This window comes from Armigeres subalbatus, chromosome 3 (genome assembly GCF_024139115.2).
Source record: "Armigeres subalbatus isolate Guangzhou_Male chromosome 3, GZ_Asu_2, whole genome shotgun sequence".
NCBI lineage: Eukaryota > Metazoa > Arthropoda > Insecta > Diptera > Culicidae > Armigeres > Armigeres subalbatus.
In genome coordinates this window covers 194,595,542-194,618,481 of record NC_085141.1, presented here as the reverse complement: position 1 = coordinate 194,618,481, position 22,940 = coordinate 194,595,542, and the positions used below count along the sequence as shown (strand labels likewise).

The following is a 22,940-nucleotide window of genomic DNA, read 5'->3' as shown; positions in this document are numbered from 1 at the left end:
CGAAGTGTTATACCCAGCACAGCAGTTACAGTCTATCATCTCCGAGTATCAACATGGGTTCACGAAAAAGCGCTCGACGACATCCAACCTAATGGCATTCACCCATACAGTGCTAGACGAATTGGAGACCCGTAGCCAGGTCGACGCTATTTATTTTGACTTTTCAAAGGCGTTTGACAAGGTGCCCCATGCACTAGCGATAGCAAAACTTGACCGACTTGGCTTACCTACTTGGATCATTCGGTGGTTAAAATCGTACTTAGCCTGTCGCAGGCTTTCGTCAAAGCACATGGTACCAAGTCTTATGCCTATGACATTCCCTCTGGAGTACCGCAGGGCAATATCCTAGGTCCGCTCATCTTTATTCTTTTCGGTAATGATCTGTGTAGCAACCTGAGCTCCGGAAAGCAGCTTAATGCGCACGATTTGAAAATATACCTTGCCATAAAATCGCTCGTAGACTGTTGTGCTTGGCATACTGATATTGTAAATGTTGCATCACCCGCCATTGCTTGTGACGATCGCTCATAATGCGGCGCATGATTTCAATGCTTCAGATGTAACTGTTTCATACAATTTCTCAAGAGCCGATAATCGAAGTATCGACGAGTTATTGTCTTCATTAGATTGGGAAAGTATTCTGGAACAAGAGGACGTCGAAACTGCGGCGCGAATTTTCTCAAATATTTTAACTTACGTTATTGATCGACATGTTCCAAAGACTGTGCGAGACAGGAAAACCGACTGTCCCTGGCAAACGACTTCATTACGCAAACTGAAATCAACTAAACGAGCTGCCCTGCGTAAGTTTACAAGGCACCGTACAGTACCGCTTAGAAATCATTACGTCAGGCTCAATTACGAGTACAAGCGAGCCAATCAAAGATGTTTTTTCCAATACGAGCAAGATATTCAGCGCTCTACGCTCTCATCCAAAACGTTTTTGGAAATATGTCAATGAACAGCGAAAGGAGTCTGGGTTTCCATCCTCGATGCACCTGGATGACGAAATAGCCACTTCCACCCAAGAAACGTGTCGTCTTTTCGCAGAGAAATTCTCTAGCGTATTTAGCAATGAAGCTGTAAGTGATAATCAAGCCACCCTCGCTGCTAGTAATGTGCCATTGGTTGGACAAACGCTTGGTACATTCGATGTGGACGCGGATGCAATTTCCAGGGCTGCGTCTCAACTGAAATCATCGAACAGTCCCGGTCCAGATGGGATTCCAGCATCGTTCTTGAAGAAACATATCTCCTGCTTATTAGTACCGCTTCAGCGCTTATTTCGTTCGTCTTTATCCAGCGGCGAATTTCCATCCTGCTGGAAACACGCCCACATGTTTCCTGTACACAAAAAAGGCAGTAAGCGTGACGTTAACAATTACCGAGGCATATCTTCGCTGAGTGCGTTGTCGAAACTCTTCGAGCTGATTATCATGGAACCGTTGCTCTCGCATTGCAAACAACACCTCTGCTCAGATCAGCACGGTTTTACTGCTGGACGTTCAACGACCACCAACCTTTTGTGCCTGACATCGTTTATCACCGATAGCATGATTGAACAAGCTCAGACAGATGTCATTTACACCGACCTATCCGCCGCATTTGATAAGATAGACCATGTCATCGTGATAGCAAAACTTGATAGATTCGGTATTTGCGGCAACCTTCTTCGCTGGTTTAGATCGTATTTGTCGGACCGACAACTGATGATAGCGATTGGAGACTTCAGATCTGATTGCTTCTTTGCAACATCCGGTATACCTCAAGGAAGTCATCTAGGTCCACTGATTTTTCTACTCTACTTCAACGATGCGCATTTGATCATAAAGAGCCCCCGGTTATCGTACGCTGACGACCTAAAAATCTTCCTTTTGATCCAATCAATCGCCGACTGCTACTATCTGCAAGAGCAACTAGATCTCTTTGCCAGTTGGTGCCTGCTAAACCGCTTGACACTGAATCCTACCAAGTGTTCCGTCATCACCTTTTCGCGAAAGAGGCAACCGATCACATTCGCCTACAACCTACACGGTACCACAATCGGGCGCGTAAATCAAGTGAAGGATCTGGGAGTTATTTTAGACTCGCAATTAACATTCAAGCAGCATGTCTCGTATATCGTCGAGAAAGCTTCAAAGACGCTGGGATTTATTTTCAGAACAGCGAAAAATTTTACCGATATATATTGTCTGAAGTCTCTGTATTGTGCCCTCATTCGCTCCACACTGGAATATTGTGCAGCAGTCTGGAGCCCGGCCTACAACAATGGCTCTGATAGAGTAGAATCCGTCCAGCGCCGCTTCCTTCGTTTTGCGCTTCGAAAGCTTCCTTGGAGGAATCCGTTCCAGTTGCCGAGCTACGAGAGCAGATGTCGTTTAATAGATCTTGAGCTGCTCCGCACCAGAAGAGATACAGCAAGAGCTATGACGATTGCTGATACGCTTCAAGGTCGAATCGATTGTGAAGCCATCTTGGAGAGAATCGATATTAACGTTCAACAACGCACGCTTCGCAACAGTGTAATGCTTCGGTTGCCTCTACGACGTACCAATTATGGCCTGCAAGGAGGAGTTAGTGGCTTACAACGGATCTTTAATAGAGTGGCACCGTTGTTCGACTTCAACAGTACACGTGATATGCTTCGTCATAAGTTTTCGTCATTCTTTTCTAACAGGTGTCCGTAACAGTATTAGATGATGAATGTAGATTATTGATTGTTATTTTTTGTTCTATTTTTATTTTGTTTTACTTCTATTTGCTGACCTGATTTGTATCTCTGTTTTTGTTTTATATTATTACCAACATCATTGGGGCTATTTTAAGCCTGTTGATGGATAAATAAATAAATAAATTAAAGTTGCAAACTGGTGCAAACCGTCTAAATCCAAAGCCATAACAGTCACACGTTGCCGATCTTCTTCTGTAACCTACGACTATTGTCTGAGTCACACAGCGCTTCAGAGTGTTACATCGATCAAAGACCTTGGAATCGTTCTCGACAGTGAGCTTCGTTTTACGGTGCATTTATCAGCTACCATCGCTAAGGCAACGCTGTGCTCGGATTCTTACGGCGTAATACACCACAGTTCGATGATGTCCATGCTCTTAAATCATTATATAGTGCATTAATTCGGAGCATGGCGTGCAAATCAGGGCTCAGTATCATTCCGTTCACATTGAACCTATCGAGAGAATACAGAAACGCTTCATCAACTACGCCCTGCGCCGCTTACCATGAAACGATCCATACTGAAATCGTTGTGCTTCGATTGACTTGCATCCATTGGCAGACCGTCGAGTGATGCTTCAGAGGATGTTTATTTTCGACGTCATAACGTGCAACAACGACTGCCGTTACATCCTGGAGAATGTTCGATTTCATGCACCGTCTCGTCAACTCAGGCCAGTGGCCACCGCACACATTACGGTCAAAATAATCCATAAGACTTATGCTGCAGACTATTCAACGAAGTGTATTGTTTTTTTCGACTTCAATGGTAGCAAATTAGATTTTAAAAATAGGATTAAGTCAAACAATCAGTGCAATTTATAAGTTGAAGACGATGTCAAAATAAATAAATAAATAAAAATGAATTGAACCATGTATAGAAATTACAATGTCTTTAACTTAAACTAAACTTGACCTAATTTATATTAAGGGTACAAGGATCTAATCCTTGCAATAGAAAATTCTAACAGCGTTCTAAAAATTTGTTTGTAAATCAAAAATATGTTCTTAAGACAAAGTTTTGATTTTCTGTTTATAAGAGAATCACTTAAAATATATTTGTTACATTTGGCTTGAGTGCCTTCAATGTGATTTCATAAAGTTAATTTTTAATCTAGCAGAAGACCCAAATATTTAGCTTCGCTAGACCAATTGATTGGGACCCCATTCATAGTGACAATATGTCTGCTTGCAGGTTTCAAATAAGAAGCTCTCGGCTTATGTGGGAAAATTATAAGCTGAGTTTTGGAAGCATGCGGTGAAATTTTCCTTTTTTGCAAGTCAGTGGAGAAAATATGGCATTACTTACTTTTGGTTATTACGCTAAGTATTCAAAACCAACAATAATGGTTAAAAATATATTATTTAATCCATCAAAAGTTTCGTGCGAAATGGACTTTATGTTCGGCCAATTTTCCTAATCTCGGCTCTGGTGTTGGATGCTTTTTCGGCCCATGAAATGTTGGTGCATTATTCACTGTACAAATCGTTTGCATAAGCCGTAAGGTAGGCAATTATAATGTGCTGCTTCAAGTGAAAATCATCAGCCGAATTTTGGCAACAAGTGTTCTAATATTGTTCAAAAAAGTTTTGGTTAATTGTTTCACTATACTAATGAAAAAAGTGACTTTAACATGATGGTTAAAATAGTGGGATTGATATCCATTCCAAAAACTACTTTATTGGGCAAAAGAAAAAATCTTGAGGTTGTATACAAGACACGACCGCTCGACGTAAACTACGTAAAACCAAATACAGTAAACCAAGGATGTTATCGATCATTTAGTAATCTGCCTTCGATCATTTAGTAGTTTGTCAATAACTCATTTCAGAGGCCTTATTTCAAAATGTATTGCATGGGGGACTTTTAGTGCGAAGGTTTTTCTACAACTCTTCTTAACAGGTCGATATTTGAATACCACTATTAAAGGAGTTACGGTGCTAGTTGCTATACTTATACTAAATGATTACAAAATATGCAATCATTTAGTCTAAGTTGTTGCTACTAGCACTATCTCCGTTATTAGTGTAATTCAAACAACGAACTGTTGAGCAGAGTTGTAGATAAACCTTTGGACTAGAAGTCCACCATACAACACATTTTGAAATTAAGCCTCTGGAATGAGTTATTGACAAACTACTAAATGATCGAAGGCAGATTACTAAATGATCGATAACATCCTTGCAGTAAACTGAACAAATCATTCCACTCTATATACACGGAGAAACACGTTTACTCATTAATGGGTACTTTTTCTTTGCTATCTCTTTCCCTCTGCTGAAAAATTTACCCATTTTGAGAGAATAAGTGGATCTACTCATTTAAATGAGTAAATCCACTTATTCTCCCAAAATGGGTAAATTTTTCAGCAGGGAGAAAGAGATAGCAGACAAAAAGTACCCATTAATGAGTAAACGATTTTTACCGGGTAGAAGAGGAGGAACCATCTCACCGACACTACTACCCAGTTTTAGCAGCCCCTCCCACTATGTAAGGTGGACAGGTGGACCACCCCATTCATACACTGATAAAAACGTTGTAGTAAAAATTACAATTTTATGGTAAAATTAAGAACAGTACCGACGTTTTTCAACTGAAGAGACAAATCGCTTAATTTTACCATAAATGTAGTAAATCTGATTGATATTATTTTCAATTTCTACTATAAAATTTTTCTCAGTGTACACCTCATACCATAATTGATAATACCCTAAAAGTAGGCAATTACCATGGATTGGAACACGCTGTATAGGGAATGCATGATGGATGAAAGAACTAAAATTTTTAAAAGTTTAGCGTTGAAAATCAAAAATTAAAATACTACTGGCAAATTGGTGGAGAGTTTGCGAATCGATTGATATATAAATCATTAAAATCCATTGAAAGATAAAGGACCTATTAATGTTACAAATCTTACATGATTTCGTGACGGTCCCCAATTTGGAAATTTTCATTTGTCACCCTATATCCGAGTCTTCCCCTTAGACGTAGTTTACGTCAAAATCTTTTGCACTGCCTACATTGTACTTAAGTTGTTGCAAACAAACCAAGTCAAAGCAATTTTTCACGAAGGTTAATTGCGATTATCAGTTGAAGAAGTGCATGAATCTTGAGTAATATAAATAAAGTCGGCTTGATACACTTTTCAAAGAAGCCTTGATAAATATCTATCTACAAAACAATGTATTATTGTTGAATTATTGATTATTTGCATGATGAGCCAACGTTGCATCCAGGCCTAATATTACATCCCGTTACCCAACTATTTTACAATCTATTACAAATGACATGAAGGCTTCGCCCTTTGGCTAAGAGGCCCGTGTCATCTGCAAACAAAGATTGTTGACACTCTGGTGGTAAATCAGGTAAGTCAGAAGAAAAATGTTATACAATATGCGCCCCAGTATGCGGCCTCGGGGAACACCAGCTCTTACAGGTAATCAATCAGATTTCGAATTCTGATAGTTTACCTGCAGTGAACGTTCTGATAAATAATTTTGGATCAGTTTAATAATGTACAGAGGAAAATTAAAATTCATCAATAAATTTTACAATTAAACCTTCATGCCATACATCAGCGGTTCTCAACCTTTTTCTTGAGAGGTACCCCTTCGAACTTTTGCATCAATTGAGGTAACCCCTCTCGAAGGGAGGCTTCCAATCCTCTTGAGAAAATAATTCCGAGGCCTTTGAAGGGAAGCTTTTTTTTTATTGTCTTTATTAATGAGGTTTTCGGCCCTTGACCGGTTCACCTCACGAAGGGAAGCTCCTTTCAGCTTTTGAATCCCTTTAAAGTACGTTTCCACGCCTCTTGATTAAAGGCTTAAAGGGAACCTCTTGTAGATAGGCTTCCAAGCCTCTTGAAGGCGGTTTTCGAGTCACTTAAGGTAATTATAGAATGAAGCCCGTGGTGAATTTCAAATTCACCACACGTTTATCTACATACATTTACAAAAGCCCAAATCTGGCGTAATAGTTTTCGTAGAGTGGCGAAACTCAAATTATGATTGTTCAGCATAACTAAGCAAACGATCTACCATTATTTCAGGCCCATATGCGTTATGGTTCTTTTATCTCGTGCTCTTGAAAAAAAAATTGGAAAAGCACGTGGTTTACAAAATGGCCGATTTCTGGCTTTATTGTATAATCACCTTAAGGTCACTCCTGACGGAATCCAAGATTAAAAGTGCTCGCGTTTTCGGGGGCACACCACTCGACCACTCGAGGCGGCGCACAACTGTCATTTTTGTTAAATTAGCTTTGCTGCGTCGCAGCATGCGTGAAATAATAAAAATGACAGTTGAGCGTTGCTGCCGTATCGAGTGGTGTGCCCTCGAAAACGCGAGCACTTTTAATCTTGGATTCCGTCAGGAGTGACCTTAAAAGGAGGCTTCCTTTGCATCTTGAAAGGACGCTTCTTAGCCTCTTGATAGTACGCTTCCAAGCCTCTTGAAAGAAGAATTCCGAGCTTCTTGAAGTGAGGTTTCCTAGCATCTTGAAAAGAGGCTTCCAAGCCACTTGATAGTAGACTTCCTACCCTCTTAAAAGGAGGCATACGAGCTTCTTGAAACGAGGCAACCTAACCACTTGAAAGAAGGCTTCCGAGCCTCTCGAAAGGAGCCTCTTGGAAAAAGGCTTCAGAGCCTTTTGAAAAGAGGCTTCTGAGCCTCTTGAAAGGTGGCTCCAAGCCTCTTGAAAGGTGGCTTCTAAGCCTCATGAAAGGAGGCTTCTGAGCCTCTTGAAAGGAGGCTTCTGAGCCTCTTGAAAGGAGGCTTCTGAGCCTCTTGAAAGGAGGCTTCTGAGCCTCTTAAAAGGAGGCTTCTGAGTCTTTTGAAAGGAGGTTTCTGAGCCTCTTGAAAGGAGGCTTCTGAGCCTTTTGAAAGGAGGTTTCTGAGCCTCTTGAAAGGAGGCTTCTGAGTTTTTTTGTCATGTGCTATAAACCGTAGTAAAACGATCGAAATGGTGAGCGCATTACGTATTTACAAAGCAAATTTACTCTATTTTGTAATTCAATATTGAATACCACCGTAGGGGTCATAATTTAACTATTATTTTCATTTTTCAAAAGGGTTACTTATTTCGGTTGTCGGCACCCAGGTGATTATCAAGGGAAATCATCAGTTTATTGCCTAATTTCAGGCTATAAGCCAAGTTGTTAGCAAAACTAACAATTTTTGAAATGTTTATAAAATTTGTATAATGTACTTAAATGTAATAAATTTCATTTATTTAGGCATAAAACCAACGCTAAAATTGGTAATAACATTTTGCCAATAGATGAAATAAAACAAATCTCTCCACTGGTTATTAGCTCATGCCTATATGCTTCCATTGGTATCCAAATATCACCACATTGTGCAAAGTTAGGACCAAAAAGAAAAGGGTGCCAACTACCGACCATCTTCCCCTATTTAACACAACGTTTGCATAAATTGCGTTCAAAAGTAACAAGTTTTCATAGGTATTGCCTTAAGGGGGGCAAATTATACCGTCTTACCCTAAGCGTGTAAAGACACCGTGCTAAACTGCAAGATGTTTCTAGCTATGGAAATCCGTGTTCTGCGGATTGGTTTAGTGCGAGATTCTCTCCGATTCGCTGTGCTTTGATTGCTATTGAAAGTAAAAGTGACATTTTTGTACACAACAGCATATTGGATTGGAGGTGCATATTGTGACAAGTCGTCTGGCCAACACAATATCTCCTTTGTCCAGTGCTCAACGTAGTAACCTGATGTCATTTATCTGGCCCTGGCCGTTGCTAGCGGTCGCGGTCGTCACGTAGGGGAGGATGGTCTAATGTGCGAATAAAAACAGAAATTCTAACGTTGAAATTTCACTAATATAAGTTTTAGTTGCTGAGGTCAGTTGGGGTGATCTATTGCAGATGTTTGCCCGTTAGTTTCTAAATATAACATTGTGATCCAACCAACGAATCGCAACTGTAATCAACACAAAAATTTAGTGGGTGAAATTGTAGATTGCCGCTATACGTTTGAGCCCACTTTCAACTGCCTGTGGCTGTCGCTTGTTCAACAACGCAAATTGAGTACCTGAAGTTGTTGGCGTTCATCAAATCACAGCTCAAGTTGCATGATTCAAAAGGCAAATCTCCTCCTCATTCATCAGTAGTGGTCAATCAATAATAGGTGAAAATATTGATTTTGCCTTTCGAAAAAAAAGTTGGCACAGTTTTTGCCTGGATTCTGTTAACAAAGGTTTTGCGCCCGTGATGAATTAATTTTTAACGGTTGTGTTTTGTAATCTGTCTCTCTATTCATTGGATCCTACTTGATGGTAAACCAGCGATAGACAAACACCGCGCACCGGTGCGGGTGGTTGATTGGCATGCAATGAGCTCGGAACAAAATTGCTCTTTTACACTAGGGAACGATATCGTGACAGATTATTAGCATTTCTTCACAATCATCGTACATTCAAATGTCAATGCGTTTGAGGATAGCCGCTTTTCTTGATTGCAAATTCTTACACCTAACCAGCGTTTTTCAGTTTTTTTTCTAACATTTCTGTATGAGAACTAGGCATATACGAAATGGCTAGATTTTTATACAAATATTGTATAACACCTAACACTTTACGGTAAAAGGGCTTACATTTTAGTATTAGCATCTAACAATTTCGCAACAGTTGTTATACAGTTTTTTGTAGGTTCTTATACATAAATGTAAGAAAATCTAATTCCGCTGAATGGTTAAATATATTAGAATCATAAGAGTAAAATACGGTGCAAGAATTAAAACGTTTAGGCATCTTGTACAAAAACACATGATTTTTTCAAAAATACAATTCTAGATAAGTCGTATCTTTTTAGTGAGGCATAAATTATCAACTATGTTAAAGTAATATCAATCCTGTCATTTCTACTGGGACACCGAATAATCTGTGAACTAATTGATTGCCTTGACCTGTCCTGTATCTACTGGATAACAGTAATTTCTATTAATGCTTTGTTGAACCTGCTGAACCTGGTCGCTAAAAGCTCTCTCACAAAGCATATTTTGGCTATAAGCATTCTTTTAAAAGCGCTTGAAAATATACATTATCTTGGTATACAGTAGACAAAGTCTTCTGTAGGACATGTAACATGACACGCTTGATTCTTTCATAAAATCGATGATGGATGACAGCAAAACAAGAAAACCAATCTTATCTGCAATTCAGTCTCTACTCTACGTTGTGATCTACTTCACCGCCGCTGGAGTAAGTAGGCGGCATTTTACTGCTATGGCAAATATTTCTGTGACGATATTTATTATAAGGCGTACAAAAAGACACTAATTCGCGAACAGGTTCTGGTTCTGATGGATCCAGTTAATTCGTATATGGCCGAACGAGTTCGTAGGTTACTGTATCTGCTTCTACTATACCGCTCGGTTGGTGGCAATGTATATCGCTCCCGTTCCCTTGTCTGAATAATAAACATATTCTAATGATTTCATTACGTCTGCATTGCTTCGTTTCAGGTTCGCGATCTGGTAGAAAAATGCACCTGCCCGTCGCAGTTCCCCATGGTGCGAGTATCAGAGGGAAAATATCGCATCGGTGATACCAAAGTGCTTATTTTTGTGCGGGTATGTACATTACTTAGAATGCTTTACATCCTACATCTTTCATATATCATATCTTTTATTTTCCAAATCTAGCTATGAGCATCATCAGATGCATTTATTTTGTCTCTTCACTCATACATATTTATCGTAAGAGGTATCTTGTCCCAACTATTCTAATGTTTACACCATGCAATATACTAGATTCGGTATTTACGTAATCTTTTACGGGAGATTTACATGGTATTTTTTTTTAATTAATGCGTTTAATTCATGTTTTCAAACTTTTATTTGTTTGGGGGGCACATTTGCTGTAAAGTTCTATAAGAAGTTGAACATGACATGTGTAAGGACGGGTCCGCGACATTAGGCATAAGTACGTTAGGCATAAGGACGTTAGGCATAAGTACGTTAGGCATAATGGACGATAGGCATAATATACGTTAGGCATAATGGACGTTTGGCATAATTCTGCCTTCTTTATGTCATAGGCTGTTCTTTGGGTCAATTTATGCCTAACGTCCATTATGCCTAACGTACATTATACCTATCGTCCGTTATGCCTAACGTCCTTGTGCCTAACGGGGTATACCCGTAAGGACATAAACGGAAATCTTCTTACGGACGAGCGTGAGATGATCCAAAGTTGCTGGCAGCACTACGAAGAGCACCTGAATAGTTATGTGGCAGGAAACGAGGGCAGCATGGTGAAGTGACAAACCTAGGAGCACGCGTGCAAGATATACCTTTTTCAGCTCAGGATCTCCAGGAAATCCAGGAGGATATCGGCCGGCTGAAAAACAACAAAGCCCCTGGGGTTGATCAACTACCAGAAGAGGTATTTAAATACGATGCTGATGTACTAGCTAGAGTACTGCACTGGGGGATCACCAAGATTTAGGAGCAGGATGTTTTGCCGCAGGAGTGGATGGAAAGTGTCGTGTGTCCCATCTACAGAAAGGGCGGTAATCTGGATTGCAGCAACTACCGTGCAATCACTTTGCTGAACGCCGCCTACAAGGTACACTCCTAAATTTTATGCCGTCGACTTACACCAATTGCAAGAGAATTCGTGGGACAGTACCTGGCGGGTATCATAGGCGAACGCTCTACCACGGACCAGGTGTTCGCCAGATATTGCAGAAATGCCGCGAAAACAACGTACTCACACATCATCTATTTATCGACTTCAAAGCTGCATATGATATAATCGATCGGGATCAGCTATGGCAGCTTATGCACGAAAACGAATTTTCGGATAAACTAATACGGTTGATCAAGGCGACGATGGATCCGGTGATGTGCGTAGTTCGAGTTTCAGTGGCATTCGCGAGTCCCTTCGAAACGCGCAGAGGGTTACGGCAAGGGGATGGTCTTTCATGTCTACTATTCAACATCGCTTTGGAGGGAGTAATACGAAGGGCAGGTATTGGCACGAGTGGTACGATTTTTTCGAAGTCCGTCCAGTTATTTGGTTTCGCCGACGACATTGATATCATGGCACGTAACTTTGAGAAGATGGAGGAAGCCTACAACAGACTGAAGAGGGAAGCTAAGCGGATCGGACTAGTCATCAACACGTCGAAGACGAAGTACATGATAGGAAGAGGTTCAAGAGAATACAATGTGAGCCACCCACCGCGAGTTTGTATCGGTGGTGACGAAATCGAGGTGGTAGAAGAATTTGTGTACTTGGGCTCACTGGTGACTGCCGAAAATGATACTACTTACTTGATGGGCTACAGCTCTTCGATGAACCTACGCCGAATGGAGTATCCTTCTCCACTGGACTCGATCCTGGGCCAATCGCTTCCAGTCGCCCTGAACATTGAGCGCCCTCAGGTCTTCTTCAACTGCAAAAAGCCATCGTGTACGCGGCCTTCCACGAAGCCTGCGGCCTCTTCCGGGTTCTCTACTAAATATTATCTTCGCTTGGCGTTCTTCCGGCATACGAACAACGTGACCAGCCCACCGTAGTCTGCCGTGTTGTATAAGCTTAATAATATCCAGCCCTTTATACACCTGGTACAATTCGTGATTCATGCGACGCCGCCAGATACCGTTCTCCTGTTTACCGCCGAGTATTGTCCGCAGCACCTTACGCTCAAACACTCCGAGAGCTCTCCGATCAGCCTCCTTTAACGTCCATGTCTCATGGCCGTATAAAGCCACCGGAAGAATCAAAGTACTATACAGCGCGAGTTTTGTTTTCGTTTGCAGACTACGGGACTTAAGCTGGTTACGAAGTCCGTTATAAGCCCTATTTGCAGCTGCAATACGCCTTTTCACCTCGCGGGTAACATCATTATCGCACGTCACTAATATTCCAAGATACACAAATTCTTCTACCACTTCAAATTTTTCACCATCCAGCACTATTTCGCTACCACCACCACTAATGAACCCACGTTGATTGCCAGCGACCATGTACTTCGTTTTGCTGGTATTGATCGTGAGTCTAATCCTCGCTGTCTCTCTCTTAAAAGGCGCAAAAGCCTCTTCCACGGCACGGCGATCAATTCCGATAATATCGATATCGTCCGCAAATCCCAGGAGCATATGCGATTTTGTGATAATGGTACCGCTTCTTTGCACACCAGCTCTCCTAATCGCTCCCTCGAGCGCTATATTGAACAGTAGGTCCGAGAGTGCATCACCCTGCTTTAATCCATCTAAGGTAACAAATGACGTCGATATTCGCAACCCTTACACTTGATTTCGATCCGTCCAACGTTATACGAATCAGCCGTATAAGTTTCGCCGGAAAACCATGTTCAAGCATAATTTGCCATAATTTATTCCGTTTCACTGAATCGTACGCCGCCTTAAAATCAATAAACAGATGATGTGTCTGCAAGTTGTACTCCCGGAATTTATCAAGGATTTGTCTCAGAGTAAACATTTGATCCGTCGTTGATCGGCCCTCACGAAAACCTGCTTGGTATTCGCCGACGAAGGACTCTTCAAGCGGTCTCAATCTGTTGAACAGAATACGGGACATAATTTTGTACGCCGAATTAAGGAGGGTTATTCCTCGGTAATTGGCGCACTCCAGTCTGTGCCCTTTCTTAAAGAGAGGGCAAATGAGGCCGTCCAACCAGCTAGCAGGCATTTCCTCGTCTTCCCATATTTTCGACATAATATGGTGCAGAATTTCATAAAGCTGCTCACTGCCATGTTTGAGAAGTTCAGCCGGAGGCTGGTCCTTTCCCGCAGCCTTATTGTTTTTTAGCTCTTCAACAGCTTTTTAACCTCTACTAGAGTAGCTGACCCCACAGCTTGTCCCTCGTCAATAATACTTATTCTGTTCACCGATGCACCGTCACTTCCTCCATTCAACAAAGTCTCGAAGTGTTGCTTCCACCTGGCAGCCACTTCAGTTTTATCTGTCAGCAAATTCCCTTGTTGGTCGTTGCACATGACGGGAGATGGCGCTGTCTTTCTCCGCACGCCATTGACAGACTCGTAAAACCTCCGCATATCGTTCTGCTCCATTTTTTACTGCGCCTCACTAATAACTTGTTCTTCGTACTCTTTTTTCTTCCTGCGGTGGGTTCGTTTTTCGGCTGCTCTTGCTTCCTTGTACCGATCTCTATTCGATCGGGTACCTGACACCAACATCCGGCTTCTGGCAACGTTCTTCTCGTCTGTCACTCTCTGACACTCCACATCGAACCAACCCGTCCTGGGTCGCCTCTGTGCAGTGCCTACCACTTCTCGTGCTGTTGTGCTCACCGCTCCATGGATCGACTCCCATAGATCGTTGATGTTGTCGCTAACGTTGATTGCACTTATCCGTTCGTCGAGCTTCTGGCGGTACTCAGCCGATACTCCTTCCGCCGACAATCGCTGGATATTGTAACGCATCGTTCGCTGTGATCTTTCGTTCGATACAGTTGACAACCGTGATCGAATTTTACTGACAACGAGGTAGTGATCAGAGTCAATGTTCGGACCTCTGAATGTCCGCACATCGATAACATCCGAGAAATGGCGCCCATCCACCAGAACATGGTCTATCTGGTTGCAAGTTTCACCATTTGGGTGTCTCCAGGTGTGCTTTTTGGATGTTCTTTCGTGCAAAGTAGGTGCTACTGATGGCCATCCCTCTGGCAGCAGCAAAATTTACTAGCCGTAGGCCGTTGTCGTGGTAGTGGAGTGAAGGCTCTCCTACCGATTATGGGACGGAAAAGTCCTCTCTACCGACCTGTTAGCGTCTCCGATAACAATTTTCACGTCATGCTTTGGGCACTCTCCATAGGCTTTATCAAGACATTCATAAAACGTGTCCTTCACGTCGTCGGATTTATCGTTTGTCGGTGCGTAAACGTTGATTAGGCTGTAATTGAAGAATTTGCCCGTATCCTCAACACACAGATTCGTTCGCTAATGGGTTTCCACCGCATTACTCGCTTCATCTGCTTGCCCATCACTACGAAACCAACTCCATGCTCTGCTTTTTCACCGCCGCTGTGATAGATGTTATACTTGAATGCAGTATTGGTCGTGGGATCCACGGCTCGGAATTCACGTTCTCCGGATCTAGGCCATCGGACTTCTTGAATAGCAGCCACGTTCACTCCAACCTTCTGCAGTTCACGAGCCAGAAGGCTCACTCGTCCAGGTTCATTTAGGGTCCTGACATTCCAGGTACCGAGTTTCCAATTATAGTCCTTATTTCGTTGCCGGGTCGGTTGCCAAAATAACGTTCTCTCGTGGTATTTGAGAAGCTTCAATAAGCTACCTTACCGGGGTCGCGTTACCTACATCGCGATGATGGGGCTGCCACCTTAGGTATAGCTGACGCGATACAGCATTTCGTTAATCAGCCGCTGGGTACCAGGCAGACGCTGTTTGAGCCGCACCTCCTGGTGAACAGACGCTCGAGGCGTACCTTCTCACTCTAGCTGATGTCAGAAGGACAACAGTGCCCAGGCTGCTCTACCAGCTAAGTACACAACCCTTAGCTGGCGGTCTTTTGTCATCGGACGACCCGTGGAAGCGTGAGATAGGGACTTGTGGGGACCAGAGCTCTGTTGGGCGCTCCTTCCTTGATGTCAACCCACCATTTTGCAGCCCAAAATGATACCAGCAGAGAAATTCGGAGACGCATAGTGGCTGGAAATCGTACGTAGTTTGGTCTCCGCAAAACGCTCCGATCGAATAGAGTTCGGCGGTACCATACTGGCTATCTACAAAACGCTTATTAGACCGGTAGTTCTCTACGGACACGAGACCTGATCGCTGCTCGTGGAGGACCAACGCGCACTGGGAGTCGAAAGGAAAGTGCTGCGTACCATCTATGGTGGGGTGCAGATGGCGGACGGTACGTGGAGGAGGCGAATGAACCACGAGTTGCATCAGCTGTTGGGAGAACCATCCATCGTTCACACCGCGAAAATCGGAAGACTGCGGGGGGGGCGGGCACGTAGTCAGAGTGTCGGACAGTAGTCCGGTGAAAATGGTTCTCGACAACGATCCGACGGGAACAAACAGGCGAGGTGCACAGCGGGCAAGGCGGATCGATCAGGTAGAGGACGATTTGCGGACCCTCCGCAGACTGCGTGGTTGACAAAGTGCAGCCATGGACCGTGCTGAATGGAGAAAACTTGTATGTATTGCACAGGCCACTCCGGCCTTAGTCTGGTAATAAATAAAGGGATTGACACGAGTAGTCTGATTTTTACGAAGTCCGTTCAGCTATTTGGTTTCGCCGACGACATTGAGAAGATGGAGGAAACCTATACAGACTGAAAAGCGAAGCTAAACGGATTGGAATAGTCATCAACACGTCAAAGACGAAGTACATGATAGGAAGAAGACAACGCAAACCACCCAGGACGAGTTTGTATTGGTGGTGAAGAAATCAAGGTGGTTGAAAAAGTCGTGAAGCAGTCGAGGCCTGGGCACAGCTCGATGAGGACCAGAGCGCAATCGGAGTTTTCGAAAGGAAAGTACTCCGTACCATCTATGGTGGGTGCAGATGGCGGACGCTACGTGGAGGAGGCGAATGAACCACGAGTTGCATCAGTTGTTGAGAGAACTATCCATCGTTCACACCGCGAAAATCGGAAGTGGGTGGGTGGGTCGGACACGCAGCCAGAATGTCGGATAATAACCCGCTGAAAATGGTTCTCGACAACGATCCAATGGGGACAAGAAAGTGAGGTGCACAGCGAGCAAAGTAGATCGATCAGGTGGAAGACGATTTGGGGACTCTCCGCATACTGTATGGCTGGCGACGTGCAGCAATAGACTGAGCCGAATGAGGAAGACTTTTATTTACTGCACAGGCTACACCGGCCTTAATCTAAGAAATAATAATAATCATTTGCCGTAAAGCGTTATGGATCCGAAATCATGTTTTTAAACACAGTTTAAATACAAAAGATAAAAGCCGGTTTGGTCGAGGTTAGGAGATTAAATAATATAGTAAACTTTTTCCAATAGGTCATTGCTCCAAATCTGACATTGGCGGCGTGACGGCCGAATTAGTGTCAAATGACATAATTGTCATGAATCTCCGCGACATTTTTTAAATTTCGATTTCATGCCTCAAGCCCCACACACATAGCATACGTTTGCGTTGCGTTTGACAGTTTTCCCATGGGAAATGTGTCAAACGCAACGCAAACGTATCCTATGTGCGGGGGTCTTCACACTTTAAATTTAAAACAATGATCTGTTTCACAAATTTCTAGGATCCTTCTCAGCAAATTAGTAAAAGCAATCCCTTAAATATTTTTTTGAAATTTCTGATCACTGTTGGAGCTCTTTAAAACAAATTTATCATGGGGTATGGACACCACCCCCCCTCCCATTCCCCAATCAGTTGTTTATCATGACAGCTTGCTATAAAAGTCTCACGGTATGCTACATATCGTAAATATATACAGGGATGATAAGTGATTCTCTATTCTGCCTCGGAATATGAACGAAAAAATGGATCGCAACCGCAAATGTGAACTGAATAAGCAAACGCGCTATGATATTCTCTTTAGGATTGTTAACCAAAATATTTTCTTCTGCTATGTAACATTTGTTTTTTTACAATTATACTTTTCTTTTCAACTAGTTGCTACACTAGGTCACACTTGAATATTATCTGCTACTATTCAGTGGCAAGCAAACTCCAACACTGAACCGAGCGATACAACATTCGAAGACTCAAAACCGATTTTCAAAATTTTCCATGTAAGTTAATTTATACTTAGATCTCGATTCGTGCACAAGTCACGAGTGTTGAGATCCTAACGGACAACTCTGTTTCAATTGGAGTGTTCGGTTTGCTAAGCTGAGATAACCCAGTAAGTGCCGAATTCGAAGAAAGGTATTGTTTAAAACTGATTTCGGTAGGCTCCCTGAGAAGACTCAGAAAACGCCGAACTTCGGACCCCACGAAAGGTCCAAAGAACCCTAAATAACGTAATAATTTCCCACATTTCGAATTCCTAATATATTTTCTAATATCAAATTTGTCAATATCCTAAAACACGAGCTTCCATTCTTCACGAAACTTTGAATTATTTTATGGATGCTCCCTGAAAGTTCTCTTGCGCAAAATGCGTGATCAGCTATTGGCAAAATCCGTAAATGCCGCAATAACTTTTTTTTATCCCAATCTTTATGATTGTAATTTAATTTCTTGTCATAGATTACCCGAATTTATCCAATTCATCAATTTATCCCAAATATTGGCCTTCCATGCCCTACGAAACCTTACCCCCTTTTTGGATGTTCCCTCAAAAATTCTGTTCTCTTTTCCCTTAGCCGTGCGGTAAGACGCGCGGCTACAAAGCAAGACCATGCTGAGGGTGGCTGGGTTCGATTCCCGGTGCCGGTCTAGGCAATTTTCGGATTGGAAATTGTCTCGACTTCCCTGGGCATAAAAGTATCATCGTGTTAGCCTCATGATATACGAATGCAGAAATGGTGCCTTGGCTTAGAAACCTCGCAGTTAATAACTGTGGAAGTGCTTAATGATTACTAAGCTGCGAGGCGGCTCTGTCCCAGTGTGGGGATGTAATGCCAATAAGAAGAAGAAGAAGAAGAAGAACGTCATTGAGTTATTATTTAATTATTCAAGCATGTGGTGTAAAAAAATATAGGATACATTAAGTATATAACTCCTACTACCATTTTTAGTCTTTATCAATTTTAATTTTAGTTCACCCTCCCGCATTGAAAGTGTATCTTTGAGTTTTTATATTCAACATTTGTATTTTCCGCACGATGTGCAAATCCCATCGTCTCTAATAAAATAAAATGCTTGCTTGCATGTGCAACGTGTATAAAATAATTAAGGGCTAAATTTGAAACTCATGGTTTTGAAAAAAAAAATAACAACAGAGAATTATTTTAACAGCTCAAAACGCAAGGATATCGCATAGTTTAAGCCACCTTAGTGCCTAATTTGGCCAACCCTGAAAAATGCATATTTTCCAAAAACTATCGATCAGTTTCCACAGCGAAGAAGCATAATGGATATATCTCCTGTAGTAGCTAATAAAACCCACGAAAATTGCTTTATTTTCGGAGTTATGCGAGAAATTGGCCAAATTAGGAACATGGCCAAAACTGGTACAGTTACCCTAGTTTCATTAGCGTTGTATTATCGATCAAATGCACACAATATTCAGTTGTTATGAACATTAGGAATAATATATAAAGGTTGTATACAATAAAAAATGTGTTGTGACATTTAAATATCGGAAGGCAGAAAAGTGCCACTTATAAAACTGAAACCATGTGCCACTTTTACAAAAAAAAATCAAACACTAGTGAGAGACCAACGAGTTAACACAAGACCATCACTACTAAATACCCAAGAAGAGAAACTTGACCAACGTGAACAAATTACGGCATGCTGCAAACTGATGTTTAAACTTCCATGTTCAAACTCGTGTGTTTGAACATGGGCGCACATTCGTGTTCGAAATAGGTGTCATTTTGGTTCGGTTTATGATGAACTCGGTTTGGATCTAGGGAACATGTTTGAGTACACTTTTTTAACGCATTTCATGTTTTCGTCGCCCACTGCGAGCCAAGAACACCTCTGCACTCGCCACAAGTTCTTGCGGAATTTTATTTGAACTGGGGGATAGGTTCTATGGCTGAGTTACGTCTTGGTTAAGGGTTTGTAAATGTGATAGTAATGAAAGGGTGATAAGTATATTCTAAGGGGTCGTTCAATAATTACGTAAACACATGGGGAGAGGGGGGTCTGTCATTTTCTTACCCTTCATATAAAAAACACGAGAAATATATGGAAAGATACAAAGTAGGAGAAATGGAACAGGCTTGGGATTGAACTCACGACCTCCTTCGTATGACGAAGAAGTGGTAGCCATATGACCACCAAGCCCGTAACAGTTTGAAGCAAAGCTCTTCCTTATGCAAACAAAAAATACCAATACATTTAAAATTAATTGCCTATATTTTGTATAGAAGCCATCCGGAGTTGTAATTACTTAATCTTCTTTCTGTGCTTCAAAAAACATACGTTGTCTGTGCTCTGGGGTCAAATTGACCCCAAATTGAAATTAATATAACTTTTTTTATTGTTTGACCAATTTTGGATTTTTTGGGATGTTTCAAAAGACAATTTAATCACCTTTCAGGTTGCAATCAAATACTGACTATTGGTTGGGCGGGCACCTCACGGGGAGGGGTTTTCGTGAAAAAGGATACAAAAACAGTATTTTTTTATGCTTAATTTACTTATATCTGAAAATCCTACCTATTTTGATCTGCACCTTAAGGTTATGGTTATGCAGGAAGGCGTGTGCTTTGACATGAGGTATTGATTAGTTTAGAACTTTGCCGCTAGGAAAACTTTTGGTGGACTCTACCACAACATTCATATTTGCCAAAAATACTACGAACCAGAATACATCAGATCTCAAATATAACAGCTTACTAGAGCCGCATCTTGGAAGAAGTGCTCATTATATTGAGCACCGCTTTGTAGTCCTGGTTATCCTGAACAATGTTGCCGAATAAAACTTGGGTGTAGGTACGAGGGATCTCAAGCTAAAGCAATCTTTCAAAGATGTAAGAATAAGTACACTAGCGCCGCCTATTTGTAAATTTCTTAAATATTTTTTTCCGTCGCAGGACAGACCATTCCCACTAGACGAGTTGTGTTAAAGACGTCATCTTTACAAATCTGTGCGATAAGAATATTTACAATGTGAGAAATTCCGAGTTACCCGACCACCTTATGTAACGTCCTTAACCGATTCAATACGGATTTTTTTCGTCGTATTTCAACATAAATTTTGGACATACTGCTTCAAAAACGAATGCAAACCATAAAAAAGTTGAAATATGGGGGGAAATATTTTTTTCCAAACCTTCCTTGAGTTCAGACCTTGATGATCTACATAAACAACAAAGCGTTCTACGGGGCCTCAATCCTAATATGAAGTTGGAAATGGTACATGAAACATAAGTGAACTATTTTCATCAAACCGCAGTGTTACCAGAACATCAACGGTACTCCAAACTATTCTTGAGTTCAGATCTTGAAGGCCTACAAGATCTACAGAGTAATTCATAGGTTCCCGAGCTTGTGTGTTAGTTGGAGAAACCTCATGGGACATCATTACATCAGAATTTCAAAACAAAATCAACATTCCCAGAATAGCTATGGTACTCCAAACCATTCTTGAGTTCAGATATTGAAGGTCTACAACACCAATAGAGGGATTCATACGGTCCTGAGCTTGTGTGTTAGTTGGAGCAACCCCATGGGACATCATTACATCAGTATACACAAATCACAACATTCCCAGAGTTCCTGCGGTACTCCAAATAATTCTTGAGTTCAGATATTGGAGATCTTCAAGACCAACAGAGTGATTCATAGGTTTCCGAGCTTGTGTGTTAGTTGGTGAAGCCCCATGGGACATTATTACATCAGTATATAAAAAATCAACATTCTCAGAATATCTAAGGTACTCCAAACCATTCTTGAGTTCAGATCTTGAAGGTGTACAAGATCAACAGAGTAATTCAAAAGGTTCCCGAGCTTGTGTGTTAGTTGGAGAAGCCCCATGGGACATCATTACATCAGTATATAAGAAATTCAACATTCCCAGAATAGCTACGGTACTACAAACCACTCTTGAGTTCAGATATTGGAGGTCTACAACACCAACAGAGTGATTCATAGGGTTCTGAGCTTGTGTGATATTTGGAGCAACCCCATTACACAACATCATTACACCAGTATATACAAAACACAATTTTCCCAGAATATTTACGGTACTCCAAACCAGTCTTGAATTCAGATCTTGGGGGTCTATAAGACCAACATATTGATTCAACGGCTACTTAGCTTATGTATAAGTTGCAGAAACCCCATGAGACATCATTACACCAGCATATGAAAATTATGATATTCCCAGAATATCTACGGTACTCCAAAGCATTATTAAGTTCAAGTATTGGAGGTCTACAAGATCAACAGAGTAATCCATAGGTTCTTGAGCTTGTATGTTAGTTTGAGCCCTATGGGACATCATTACACCGGTATATACAAATCATAAGATTTCCAGAATATCTACGATACCATACATGAGCTATTCCAACTCATAAAAATAGTTGAGACATCGAAGATATTCATGTTGATCGTTTTGAATATTAGGATCTGTACTCAAGGACAGTTTGGAATTTCGTATATATTGAATGAATTCTGTAGTGTGTCTGTAATGATGTATTGAAGTCCCATGGAGCTATTCCAACTCATAAAACTGGTAGGGACATCGAAGATCTTCATGTTAATCGATTTGAATATCAAGATCTGTACTCAATGATAGTTTGGAGAGTCGTAGATGGCGAGCGAAATATGTAGTATGTCTGTAATTGTGTTACAAGGTACCGTGGAGCTATTCCAACTCATGAAAATAGTGGGACCAAGCCTGCATCGATCAACTCGATGAGCACACTGTTTCTCAAGTTGTGCAGTTGAATGTTTCTAACATCTGCCATGTTGAGCTTCAGATCAATCTCGATAACTTCCTTCACTAGTTCTAGTGTTGGTCGTTTCGGAAGAACACTGAAATCGACGACTAGCGTGTTTTGCCTGCATGAAGACATTTTGCGATGAATGCAAACTTGTTTCGCGAAAGGATCCACAAAAAATGCAATTTTCCGTAAGAACATAGCGAGCTATCCGAAAACACGACTATCGCGCACGACAAGTAGTTGCCAACTGGTCTGTAATGGTGTAATGATGTCCCGTGGTGCTATTCCAACTCATAAAAATAGTTGAAACACCGGAGATCTCCATGTTGATCGATTTGAACATTAAGATCTGTACTCAAGGATAGTTTGGAGTGTCGTAGATATTGATCGAATTCTGTGGTGTGTCTATAATGGTGTTACGAGGTATCTTGGAGCTATTCCAACTCATAAAACTAATGAGGACATCGAAGATCTTCACACACTTAATTTTTTTAACCGGGATATCAGCGAAATGTTGAACTTTTACCGAGATTCGCACAGCCGTGCCCCAGCAAACATGTTTTTTGCCGAGATTTCTGTCGAAATTGCTGAAAATCAGCAAATATTTTGCCGAAAATCAGCTAACAAACGCCATTTTTGCTGAAATATCAGTTTTTTATTTTGCTGGCGCACG

At 41.5% G+C, this 22,940-nt stretch overlaps 1 protein-coding gene across 4 annotated transcripts in view; it reads left to right on the top strand.

Annotated features, from left to right (window-relative positions):
• Positions 1 to 22,940, top strand: part of LOC134224403 (GAS2-like protein pickled eggs) — a 166,384-nt gene that overhangs the window by 104,451 nt on the left and 38,993 nt on the right. For all 4 annotated transcript variants that reach the window (XM_062703728.1, XM_062703729.1, XM_062703727.1 and 1 more), the window contains one exon: positions 10,214 to 10,321. In XM_062703728.1, the coding sequence (XP_062559712.1) occupies positions 10,214 to 10,321 (108 nt within the window). The remainder of the gene's footprint in view (positions 1 to 10,213; positions 10,322 to 22,940) is intronic.